Raw genomic sequence first — 13,511 nt, 5'->3', positions numbered from 1 at the left:
TTTTGCACATTCGGAAACAGGATTTGATGAGCTGTAGTTGTGCGCTCGCCGATGGTACACATGGAAAATACTAAACAAACAAGGCACACAATTTTAATTATATATTTTGGTAGTTTATAGTTTTATATCCGATTATGAAGTAGGCCAGAAACGATATCTAGAAACGGGCAAAAAAAACTGCAACCAATTTTAACCTGCTGTAATTTCTAAACCTCTCCGCAAATTTATTCCAATGATAGCTAATAATATTGTTTACCACCATACAAAAGCATTTTGATGAGATTTTTTCAGCACAAAAGTTAATCGTAATAGGAATTGAAGCGTGTCAGTTTTTTTTTAATTCACAAACGGAAGTCAAAATCAAAGCTACCGATAAAGCCTTTCAGCATTTAAATGTGAATTAATCATTTAAGTCTCGGGCCATAATTCGTTGCTGTGATGCTGGTAGCGTTGCCAGACAGCCTGAAAGTTGACCGCAAAAAACCGCAACATCGAAAAACAAATGTTCGTAACCAAAAAAAGTCACATACGGCCAGCGTGCACCCGTTTCTTTGGCCGTTTGAAGGTCACACATTTAACTGTTTTTAAAAATTTATGAATTTTCCTACAATGTTTGGATTCTCTCAATACAATCCGATCAAAAATTAAAAAAAATATAGCCTTTTTCCTTTGTTGCAGTGTTTATGCCCCACTCAATAGTAATACTACGATGAACATCTAGTAGGCTAGCAAAGTAGAAAAAGAAAAGAAAAAAGGAAAATCAAGTGGCAGCGCCATTGGAAAGCAGAAACCTGGATAAACTGATACCTCAACCAACTGGCCAACCAACGCTCCACCCCCGGGATGAAGGTATCAGATAGCCCAGGATAGAAACTGACAGGAAAATCAATACTCCATTTCCTGCTTTCAAATGAATTGTTCTAAGAAGCAAAGCAAGCAGAAGGGAAAAACATCAAACACGTTTTCCAGTATAAAGACGTTGCAGGAAGTGTTGCTGGGCGGGAGGTGCGCGAAGCGAAGAAGCGCCGCAACCGTATAGCTAGATACCTTTTCCGATCCCCCAAACCTACATGACGGTGCATCTTCTCGCTATCGATCTAGCAGCTGATGCTAGCACTGCTAGTGACGTATAGACTGTATATCCGGAGTTCCACGAAGGTTCTTCAAATACACTACCAACCAGCGGCGGAAGCCATAGGCGTCTCAAGGGGAAAACCGGGCCAATTATGACATGCAAATCTGGTTTCCTCGAGACACTATGTAGCCGCTCGATCGGTGGCCGATCGGTATCTACAATCCATTCGCTCTAGCACAAGCACAAGGGTATAATGAGCACCTTTCTCGTGCTGACGCTGCTGCCGGGTGGTGGCTGCATAATTAGCTGGAGCTGTTGTGTTAATCAAACTTTGACTGAAATGAAGTTTACGCTTTCCATCCGCAGGCCGTCTGGGTGTTTGTCGTATCGCTGCCAGTCATCATCATCAACTCGCCGCGCCACTCGTTCCCGAAAGCACCGAAAACGATGACAACCCTGGATTCGGCCGGTACCGGTATGTTCATTACCGGGCTGCTGGCGGAAACGTATGCCGATCTGCAAAAGTTCTCCTTCCGCCAGGATCCGATCAATCAGGGCAAGTTCTGCAACGATGGTAAGTCGATCCGCCTGCTCCGGCAACCCTGTCAACCCCATTATAACAACTACGGCCCAATTTCTTGGCCTATCAGTGGTCGACCCATTCCAGCCCTTCCCTGATACGCACCGATGGTGGTGATCCTTCACTTTTAATACCCCCTCATTAACCGCGGGTGGATGGATAGACGATACCCTATAGTCAAGACGATCGGTGACGACCCAACCCAAGGTCCTACCCCCCCCTCAGTTGACCTTCGGTGTAATGTTTTCGGTGTCTCAGATGTCACCATGCCCCCTTTTCTTTGCCTCGCCTCCAACACATTAATCTTCCATGGAACCATAAACTTTCACGACGCGACACAGAAGACGCGACGCTCGCGTCGATGTACCGTTGTGATTATCATGGTTTTAGCGCGCGCGCGCGCGCCGAGAGATAAACACTCCGCGGCGATGTGCATCCGGTGGACGACACCGACACCGCCAGGCGCTTTGTTGGACCCTGCCCCTGGTCCCTGGTGGCGTCCTTTTCTCTGGTCGTCGCATCGTAACGTCTTGTTGTTGTTGGTGGTGGTGGTAGTAGTAGTGGACTCATCAAGCGGTGAAGAGTGATATTGTACTGCAAGGAGAATGTAAAGCGATGGACGAAGAGGCCTCGTCTGAAGCTCACGAGCGCGAACGAAGAACATTAGCATGCCCGGTGGGTTTGGTTTGACGGGCGATGGATGAGTTTTTCATGCAAACGAGCATGCCAGGCGACTGGTGTCGGTGTGAGGGTGAAACGGGAAACCTACATCCGGACTCCATCATCCTTCTCCTCGCGCCGGTCCGCCGGTCGCGTGCAGTGAAGCTTGCGCGAGAAGGGAAATAATTTCGTCGCGACACGAATGCTCTCGGATAGAGGGTTGGGCCCGTTTTGGGGTTCTTTCGGGACCATCGAGAGGCCCTCCCGTTTCCCCCCTCTCTTACCTTACACGCGCATCAAAACGATTAATGTTTTAAAGTTCGGCCAACCATATCTTTCTTTTCTTGCGTTTTTCTTTGATGCTCTTTCCCGTGACCATCGGTGTCAGGATGTTTTTCTTTTATTTTTGGGTGACAAGGACCCAAGCGAACGTCTCGAAAACGGCTTTCGTGTTATGATGGCGTTACAGACGTTTCGCTAACTTTTTTCCACCCCACACCTCTGCCGCTCTCTTTTATCCCCGTTTTTGCATCCTGATTTTTTTTTCCCGGCGCCTTTCTTCGCATTTTTATCATCTCCAGGGGCACGTGCGTGAATTTTAATATCATTTCGCCTTCACGATCACGAACGCTCTTCGTCGGAAGGACCGGGAGTGTACAGAGAGATAGAGAGAGACAGGGAGCGCGAGAATTAAGGACACTTTTGTGCCAAAGTTGCGTCGAAGTCCTTGCTGTTTGGCGTATGTTCCGAGAATTCTCGCCTCCTCCGATGGCAAAAAATTAAAGCAATGCCCATCACTAAGCGGTTGCCGGTGGTCTTAGATGGCGGCGTTGGTATTACCTAGCAAATGTGTTACTCCTGGATCCATTTGTTTTTCCCGACTAATCTCATTGACCCGCTCTGGCTCATAAAAGCTGCTTGTGGCCCGCTTGAGTTGAGGTTAGCATTCTCGTTGTGCGAGAGTTTGCTCGAGCCCTTCCTCGTGATGAAAATGGCTGTTTATCACATCTACTGCTCCTCTTCCTCCTTTCCTAACAAGTGTCCTGATCCTGCAGATCAGCACAGCGTCATCGGGCATGGATTTCGTATGGCCAGTAGGGTAGTGGTAGTGACGGAGAGTGTTACGAAACAACCATTACTGATAATTCACCTTCACCATGGCCGCCATCGCTAAGCTGGACGACCATCATCACCACCATCACCATCAGCACCACCAACACCAATTCTCCGCCACCGTAATTGAAGGCGACAGGCCATCAGGTAGCCTAAATTTGATGACAGCATTCCTCTTCGATGTACTCGACATCGACCTTCCCATGCGGAGCGGCCCAACCGAAGGCTCGCTTCGGGACGAAAGATATTGCACGATAGCTCAGGGTTTAGCGTGGGCCACCGGACGTTAGCGATGAGCATCGTGAAGGCTCTCGTGAAGGGACGCACTGACAGTGGTGGTGGGCCGTTGGTGTGCCAGAAGGGTCACAAAATATTCCACCATAAGAGCCGGGCCGCGTCTCGTTTGCTTTATGGTCGCAACCGACGACGACGACGACGACGACGATGGCGATGAAGACGACGGTGTGCGTGGTGTGCGCACACCGTACACGCGTATGTGACAAACAAAATCGTGTACGGCCTGGCCAAGGGATGCCACACATATCGGCCCTTGGATAATATGCTGCACCCCCTTGTCGCCGTCATCCCACGTTTGTCACCGTACGCACACACAGATACTCCGTTCTCGGTAGATCAATATTTACCATTTTCGGTAGCGAGTCTTGCGCGTCCTCTAATCCGATTACCGGAACCGGGAGGAACCGGGTGCTTTCGTACGCGATCCTTTCGTGTGTGTGCGTTACACCTTTTTTCCGTTGAATTTTTGGCGCGGCAACCTAATCCCTTTGCCGCGAATTTGCCTTTGGGATCGGTTTGGATGGCTTGGATCGAGCTGGAAATGGGACTCAAATGAAGTGGAAAACACACAACACGCCGCTAGCGTAGATACCGAGACGGGGAGTTTTTTTTGTCTCGGTCGCAGCCTTCTTCGGTGGATAAGCTTTCTTCCAGCCATATTTTCGCGGCCAGAGGATGTGCTTCGACGTCAATAAATTATGTATTTTGTTTTGTTTTTCGGCAAACTAAATTCGAATTGGAAATCAATCGAAACAATAGATTTTGTGTTGCAATAAAAGATGACCATCTTGGTCATCAGCGAATGGCAGCACAAAAGAGGCAAAAAAAAAGAAAAGCATCTCATCTATGTTCCGGGGGTTCTTTCCGGCTGCCCATGACCCGTTCTGGTCCCTTGTTTGTCGCAAGGTGTCGTATCAACCGGAAAACACCGTCATGAGCACAACACAAATGGGCTGTGAGCTGGGGATAAATCAATTTACTCGAAAGCACCCAGCCTGGCACCCAGGGCCGTGTCCATCAAACTACCGTTAGTGCGCCTCGTTCGGGCTAGAAGCTTGCCGCTTTGATTCAGCTTCTGCCTGCCAGGCTTCGTGGAAGTGACATCGATACTCGCCTCAACATCCGCCACCACCGGAAGTAGTGCCGGTCTTCAGACGGTCTCACGGCCGATGACACACCAACAGCCACAAGCGCAGGGCGGGCGCAGCTTATCAGCTCCGCTTGACACTAACGAGCGAACGTTTATAGATTTCGACGGGGGTGATAGTGCGCGACGGCGAGCGGATTGGAAAGCTCTCCTCGGGGGCTTGGAGGCTTGGCATTCGGTATCGCGTCATCTCTCACTCTCTCTCTCCCTCGGATAATCTCGGGACTTGACGGAGAGGGATTAGAAAGTGAATAATTGACGACCGGCGTCTCGGCGTCTCGGTCTCTGCCAGTGCAATCAATCGGTCCTTACTGGGGTTACTGGGAACGGTGTGGCCAATTGGTGTCCTTCACGTGCTTGAAGAGGATCAATGGAAACCTTATCGAACCTCTGACCAACGTCTAACGCCGATCCGATGCCGTTCAGCAGCTGATGGCTCTTGAAACGAAAATGACAAAATCCAAGGCAATTACATTGACAACACATGTGCTTGTGTGTGCCGATGTGTATGTGTGTCAACATGCTGGTACGTACACTCTGTTTGTGTTTGAGCGTAATTTCAAATAAGCATAGAACACGCACACACACACACCAACATGCTTGTCTGAAGAGCTGCAGCAGACTCGGGAAATCTGGAAGATAAAGGCTCCTATTGTATGCTTCTCGAGCAGGACGTGCATATGAAGCTTCCGGAGATAGAATGGGGAGCCCCTGCACCACCACCATCATCATCATTATGCTAATGGCCACGGTATGGTGTGGTGGTGGTGGGAGTTGAATGTAATGAGCGCTTTGCAAAGCGTGCTGCAAACTCTGCCTCTGCAGTTGATGCAAAGCGAGGTAATTGATATTGGAACTCGCGTCTCTGCGGCGCGTCTAATTTGGCGTCATGTTTTTGCTTTGCTGCTGGTAAGCGGGGGTTTTTGGAACAACGGCCACAGCAAGTACCATTTGCCGTATTGTTTTCACACTCGCGGATTATTACTCGCAAGCCACGCGGGATTGTGCTTTTGTGCTAGAGTCGAGGGCCAAGTTCACAAAATTAGCCCCCAAAAAACCGACCGCACAGACCGTTACCACGCCAGATTCGACGGTGTCATTACATAAATTAGCACCAATCGTTTCGACATTCCACATAAATTATGACCCTTCGCGCTTTTGTGCAGTAGAGGAGTGGCAGCAGGAGCTGTGGCCCCCTTTTCTTTAAGCCCTGAATACAATCGTTTCCGTATGTGTGTGTGTGTGTGTGTGTGTGTGTTTGAGCGACGGTCAAATAGATGCTGCGGCCAGTCTATCGGTCACCTTCCGGAACACTCGATAAATGGTTCGTAAATGGTTCCCGTGCATCCTCTCCTTCACCTTCCTATCCGGCATGGCATATGAGCCAAGCGATACGTGGACCACGACGAGATGGTGGAGGCCCCTTTCCCCCTCCCTGCCTCCCTAATCGGATCAGCTGGCGCACTGCCTGGTGCTGTCCAATTTCACTCGGATCTCCGATTCGATTCGAAGTGCATTCCGGGCGGTGGCATGGGATGGGATGGGACAAACCCCACCGTGGCACGATGCCAAAGGTGAGTCGTCGTCGTCGTCCGCACGTCCTGGTGCCTTGGTTCGTTCTTGGTTTGCTGGCCACGGCCTGATGTGCTTTGCTCTGGCGGCGTCCAAAATGGGTTTTCTCGAAATGCTTTTTCATCTCGGGTCCGTTCCAGCTGCTTAGCCCGTGCACGGCATGACTGGACACAAACACACACACGGGCACACGGGCATACACTCACATGAATGGCGTGCGAATGAGGCGAGCGCGTTCCTGCGATCACTGGCCACCGGCGCGGGCTGGTTGGCGGTGATAAATGGATTCGAGCGCCATCATGTTTACTCGAGTCATTTGTGTGTCCAACGGGGAACGTGGAACGGTGGTCTGTTTGATCTTCCCACAATTTTTGAGATGAACGATACGAAGAAGACCCCCCAAAAACCATAGTGGACCTCAAGCGATCCAAGCAAGCCGGTTTGCAAAAATTTCCACATTTCCTCGGAACGAAACGAAACACAAAGCCTGACGCCGGGTTACAAAGCATTTTCTGTAAAAATGGTCCAATATTTACTCGTTTGTTTTGCGAAACCGAAATTGTATAGACCGTATTGATTCGGATGTTGCAAGCAAACGCAACAACAAAAGAAAGGCCCTACGCCAGCCAGCTCAATGGGGGCCCGTACTCGGCCCGTAGAAGGAGGAGACCACAGAGTAATGCGAGCAAGTTCGGGGAAAATCGAAACAAACGTTTGCTTGTCGTTTTTGGTGGGGGGGATTGAAACTGATGAGAGACACAAAGAGAAAACAGTTCCAGGAGTTCCGTAGAATAAGGGAGGAAAGGGGTTGAACAAACGATTTCCGGACCTTTAGTTTTTTGTGAAATTTCCTGTGCGTTTCATACGGGAAATACGCACACTGTTCCGGGAAGTTTCCCGAGCGGCCATATTGATTGCAGAAAAAAATCTATTGCGGGGGCTATGAAATTGATGAGAAAGGCGATTCCCGTTGGATCGACAGATTATGGCATGCCAGCAGCATGCAGGTCATCGCAGACGGTTCCGGAGTGTGCTTCATCTTCGCATCACTGGTCTCGCTGGATTAATTTGCTTCGTTCATTCCCTCGTCGAGCGTCGTCTTCATTCGCGAATCATTAATTTAGGCAAACATATTTGGCCAATTAAAAGCGCCAACGCGAACCAACCGATGACCGATTGGTTGTCACCGGTCACAAAACCCCTCGGGGGCCAGCCACACACACACACACACACGCGCACACACCGCGTATATGAGCTGCGAACGATGAGTGACAAGTTAATTGAGTTTCGATGTTTTTGCGGATCACGTATCGTCGCTCGATGTGAGGCTGTGGCTGTGGCTGTGAGTCCCTTATTTTGCCAACCGCCTCGCCACGCTAGCACGGCTAGGTCGCCTTTTTGTTATTTCCTGTCGTTATGAGCCCGTCGTGTAAATAGACGCCGACCGAGTGCCGAGAGAGAGGCTGCCGGGATCCGCGGTGGGTGACCGCGCATAATTATTGCATTAATCACGCAGAGCCCGCACCCTGCACTATACCGCAACCGACCTTAAAACGGATTGCACTCATCATCGGCAGCAGCAGCAGCAGCAGCATGCAAGCGATCACATCAATCGCGTCGCGGCGATTGGTGATAATCCCGCTAAATTGGCACTTTCCCGAGGTTTTCCGGGAGGGGAGGGATTGGCTGGGCCTGCGGTGAGGCATACACGAGCGAATCCGTGGCAGGCAATGGAGCAGCAACAGAAGCAGCAGCTGGAGCAGGGCAACGTCAAACCACACATCATTTGCGTTAATGAGCCAGCTCCATCAAGAGAGAGAGAGACAGAGAAGGCACGCAGTGGTAGGGAGCTAGCGAGGGGCATAAATAGTAGCTTATAGTGCTGTTGATTGCTGCCATCGTTGACAGTGACCCGGGTGGAACGGGGGGGGGGGGGGGCAATGGGTAGCGGAAATTGGCGCGAAGCTGAACCTCTTCTACCAGGCGTCTCCATCAAGCTGCCATCCCTTCGCTAGAGGCGTCTCCATGACAGCGCGATGCGACACAGCAGCACGTGCGTGCGTGCGTGTGTATTGTTGTTGCTGTGGTTACGGTTCCAGTTGACAGTGCACTGGGGCTGGGACTGGAATTCAGGATGCTCCTCCGGGATGCTTCATCGTCTCCATCGTTACATTCAGCACCCCTGGTCCCGGTGAAGGGGGTTGCAACCCCCTGACGAAGGCCACATTTCGTCAGGGCACGGGATGCGGTGATGGCTTTCCGGTGAGTTGTATAAATCATTCAGCTCCCTTGTAACCTGCCCGGGATTATTGTGGGGACTGTTGATGGTTGACCTCAACGGTTTCACCCAAGCCAAGGCCGGGGACCCCCTTTTCCAGGGGCTGGTGACGAACAGTTCAATAAACGGAACAATGGCTTCAATTCCGAACAATCCTGTTGCACTGATTCCGTCTGCGAGGTCTGCTGATGATGAAATCAAGGCCAAGGTAAAAACGGATACCACTGGTTAGAGAGCACCTCCCCCCCACGGCTAAAAGGGAAAGAGAAATCAAGGCCAGACTCACTGCAGACATTGTGCTCTCGAGACAAACCGCAACCGGCAGCAGTAGGCAGCAGCCACCGGCAGCATCATCATCATCCATTGTGTCGCTCTTCCAAAGCGTCGACAGTGATCGGTCGTCGTTGCTGGCAGGACGATGCTTCTTCTTCTGTTTTTACTCCCTCCTTTTTTTTACCACACGGTCCGTAAAGCTATCAACCGTCAACCGGACCGCAAACACCGGCAAACTCTACCGGTTCGAGGGTGGGCAGCATAAATCAAAATTGAACATCCCGCGTGGCCTCGGCCTCGGCCTGTGAGCAGACCATTGTTACACACCGGTATTCGGGGTGGTAGGTTGGGGGATCGCGGGCCCACGGGAAGGGTTGTCATTGTCATCGAAGACAATAATGGATGGGAAATTGCCACTCGTGCCTGCTCGTTCGCTCCTTGCCGGTTATACTTGGATGAATCGTGTGGGAATCGTCATGTGGCCGCGCCGTGTTGGCACTTCAGCTGAGCGGTGGCCTGTTTGTGTCCTTCCCTGAACCTCAAGTTCCCCTGTGAAAATCCTTAATAAATCACGTTTTACGCGCAAACCCAAATGCCGTATGCCGTTGCTATTTAAAATCCATTTCTTTCAATCAAATAAAAATTTAAACGACCTGAACGAACCACACCATCCACAACGGTTCCACAGTTGACCTAGGATAGGTTACGGGGGTCCGGACCTACTCCATTTCTTCGCGAATTATTTATTTTGCCAGCAACTAATTTCCCACTCAACGACCACCACGAGGACCCACGAGGCTGCTCGCTGTAACTGATGCCGGTATCAGAAACCGACCAGAGAGAGGTATCAGAGACAGTTGCGTCCGCTACCTCCCCCAAAAAGGGAACCATAATTAAATGAGCAAACGGCGTGAGAGAACGCAAACAACCCGACGACGACGACGACGATCTGGGCACGTAGCGCTCAGGAGGAGGACGACTGACGTCTGTGAGCTAAGGGCCTAAGGTCCACATAGTCCTGCAAGCGTTGCGCGCTGCCGAGCCGAAGAATTGGACGAGCAGATCCCTCATATGCACCTTTTCATTACGATTGTTTTGTATATGGATCTCCAGTTTCGCTTATGAATGGTTCGTAAATCCAGCCTTCTTGGATTGTTGTTGGTGCTAGCTTGCAGTAAATTAAGGAGAGAGTGAGAACTTTCATCCTCGCAGGAGGGAAGGATAATTTTTTAATGAAAATTAAGGATGGGAGAAGGAATGACAAAAACAGAAATGGCCGCAAACCGGCTGTCTCTCTCTCTCTCTCACTCTAGAGGTAACAGAACAAGACCAAGAACGTGTGCAAAGTGGCATTCCATTCCAACTCACAAACGAGGGCGCCCAACGAAGCGTGCAAGCGTTCGGCGAAGCTCATCCCCACCCCCACCACAGGGAGGGGTGGAGTGGAACAGAGGCATGCCCAGGTGTCCTCACCGAGAACGAAGACGAAATGCGGCGGCTGCAAAGTCAACGAACCGGGGACGAAATAATCTCATTTTCGTCGTCGCGAACCTGCCATTCGCATCGACTCGAGACTCGCACCGGCGGTGACTGGAGCGCGTACTGGAGAGCATTCCATACACACATACAGACATTTAGCTGGTGGCAAAGAATTTGTCAGCCCATCCCCTGCGAGAAAGAAGGAGAAGTAAAGTTTCCACGAAAACAGCCACCACTAGGAGTGATAATTGTGGCTTTGGCTGCCATCTCCGTCGACGCCAGGCAGCAGAGCGAGACAATGACAATGGCGGTGTTTGTGAGGTGCGAAACCATCCCGGCTAACCCCCGGGGTGGTCCCGGGGAAGCTGCTCCTTGCAGGATTCTTCGAAGGAGAAAAACCAAAAAAACAAACCCGCCCTACAACAACAATATCGTGCAATTCGGATTCGATCCCCAAAAACCACCGGACGCACTCACTGGACGGTTTGGCACGAGTGGATCGAGTGCTCCCGGAATGACGCGATTTATGGAATTTTGTGGCACTTTGCCATCGTTCGATTAGACGCGGCTTGCGGCCGTTTGGTGCGATCATCGTTTGCGGTTGGCCACGGGCAATGGCATTGGCAATTGATTTTGGAGATGGATTCGTTTTGCAATTCCTTTTGCGGGCCCGCTGCCCTATTCGCCCTTTCTGCTATCGATCTCGTCTTCGTGGATCCAGAAGCAGCCACAGCAGCAAAAACTAATGATATCCTCGTGGTGCGATAATGCGAAGCATAGGGGGTCTGTACTGCTCAGGGGGTCAGGGGACGCTCCTGGCATCATGACCACTTCCACTTTACATAATCGAATTCGGTTAACTCCTACAGCACCAGTAGCAGCAGCAGTAGCAACAATGAGATAATGCTAACGGATTATCCTTTTTTCTCTCTCTTTCTCTTTGCATCTTTCGCTCTCGCTCTCTCTCTCTTCTCTTCTAAAGGTTTATGGCGGATGTCGCGGCACCCGAACTACTTCGGCGAGATCGTTATCTGGTGGGGCATATTCGTCATCTCGTTAAACGTCATCGAAGGCATCGAGTGGGTCGCTATCATGTCGCCGATCTTCACGACCCTCATTATCCTGTTCCTGTCCGGCATTCCGGTGCGGGAACGGTCGGCGGATGAAAAGTATCGCGAGTGAGTATACGACCCACACCAACCCCCGTCGGGTCACTTTTCATGCAAGGATTCAAGGACACTATTTGCGTAACGCAAGGCAACAGCCAAGGGACACTAGATGGGCCAGTCGAATGCCGGTTTTTCTTTTTTTCGTTAGCCAGTTTTCTGACCGTCGGGAGTCAGCTTATCGGAGCGATTGCAGTCCAATGGTTCGCTGCCGCTTATCTATCGACGTTAATGAAGCTGCTTCGTGGAAACTGCCAAGAACGGGGCACGAATGCCTCCGATGGTATTCATTCGTTTTTCCTCCATTCCTCCTTTCACTCTTTCCTTCTGCCGTTGGCGTCGCTCGGTCTACCTTCGCGTCCCAGCCAGTGAGTCGGTGCGGTGACAAATGATTTATGTAATTTCCAACAAAATATGCTGGAAGATAATGAATTCAATTTGGGCGTCGCTCTCCCAACCGGGGGGCGCTCCCCAGGATGCCAGAATTCGACGATTTCTCTTCCCGCATTTAGAGAACACTATTTTCCTTCCTAAATTCCCTCCAAGGGACCGCCTGCCCAGCGAAGCCAAGGGTGCGTGTGGCATTTTAGTGAATTAACACGTTAATAGCTGCTAATCCCCTTTTGAGAGTGACCGCGACCACGCAGGCCGTCGACCATCGATTCATTTACAGATGTTACAGAACCGCAAAACACTGTCCGCCGAGCATTTGCATGAAACCGGGCCTAATGGGCCGAACAAGATAAGAAGCGCCCCGGGGGGTGGAAATGGTTGGAAAATGGAGTCTCGTCCGAAGCGATAAAAGCGAAGCGGAAACGGAAAGAGGAAACCGATACCGATGCTTCAAATCAGCGATAACGAGTAGCAAATGGAATCGCAATAGGGTGTTCGTTCGGGCGAACACACGCAAGATAAGGACCCCCCCAGGAAGCAGGAAGAGAACGAAACGATAGAGAAAGAGAGAGAGCATTAGGGAAAACATGATGGTAGGTTGCGTGCTCGACGCCAATCGAACGTTAAATGCCCACGACGTTCATTGCCCACTTTTATATCGCTTCGCGCATGAAAGCGTTTGGTCACGCTAATCATATCGTGACCGTAAAACCTGCCGGCACATGGCAAATGGATCGGGTACCAATTGTGGAAATCATTTGCCACAAGTCGAGTCGCGGGGTAGGCGCTGCGCGTGGAAACGATAGTGACGTAGTGGCCGTTGATGTGTTGAATCCTTGCAAACCGCTACAACTAAACGCCATTAATACCGTGCCTGCTTGGATATTTTCTCACATTTGTTTTGTTTTTTTTTGTTGCAGCGATCTCGAGTATCGAAAGTACAAGGCGTGCACGTCACCGCTCATTCCCATCCCACCGGCCATCTACTCCGAGGTGCCGCGTGCCCTCAAGTTCATCCTGTGCTGCGAGTTTCCGCTGTACGACTCACTGGACAAGCGCCGGAAGGAGGAGGGTCCGTTCGCGATGACCACCTCGATCTCCGTTGCTCACTCGCACTCCACTCACACCTAGCAATCGGGAGGCATGATGATGAGCGGTGCAGCTGCTGCTGGTGGTGGTGGTCACTACCACCAGAACGCTAGTGGATCGACCGCAGGATCGAAGGATCGCAGCTCGATCGGACGTGCGGCGAGCTACTCCTCCAGCCACCGCAGTGCTGGTAGCGGTGGTGGTGGTGGTGTTGGTGGTGCTGCTGCTGCCACTGGATGTGTGATTACTGCCACGGGAGGGGCGATGGGTGGCAGTGGGCGCCCGGATCGATCGTCGACCACCTCCTATCACTATCATCGCACCGCCAGCAGTTACAGCGACCTGGAGGACATCACGCCGGAACGCATCATTACGTGCATCTCGGGTGC

General features: G+C 51.1%; 1 protein-coding gene across 2 annotated transcripts in view; it reads left to right on the top strand.

The window, feature by feature from the left end:
- LOC125954638 (uncharacterized) overlaps window positions 1-13,164 on the top strand; it is a 34,571-nt gene extending 21,407 nt beyond the window's left edge. For both annotated transcript variants that reach the window (XM_049685104.1, XM_049685103.1), the window contains exons 4-6: window positions 1,442-1,649; window positions 11,457-11,652; window positions 12,954-13,164. In XM_049685104.1, the coding sequence (XP_049541061.1) occupies window positions 1,442-1,649; window positions 11,457-11,652; window positions 12,954-13,164 (615 nt within the window). The remainder of the gene's footprint in view (window positions 1-1,441; window positions 1,650-11,456; window positions 11,653-12,953) is intronic.
- The last annotated feature ends 347 nt before the right edge of the window (window positions 13,165-13,511 follow it).

This window comes from Anopheles darlingi, chromosome 3 (genome assembly GCF_943734745.1).
Source record: "Anopheles darlingi chromosome 3, idAnoDarlMG_H_01, whole genome shotgun sequence".
NCBI lineage: Eukaryota > Metazoa > Arthropoda > Insecta > Diptera > Culicidae > Anopheles > Anopheles darlingi.
Note: the sequence above shows the minus strand (reverse complement) of the source record. Positions and strands in the feature narration are given on the sequence as shown.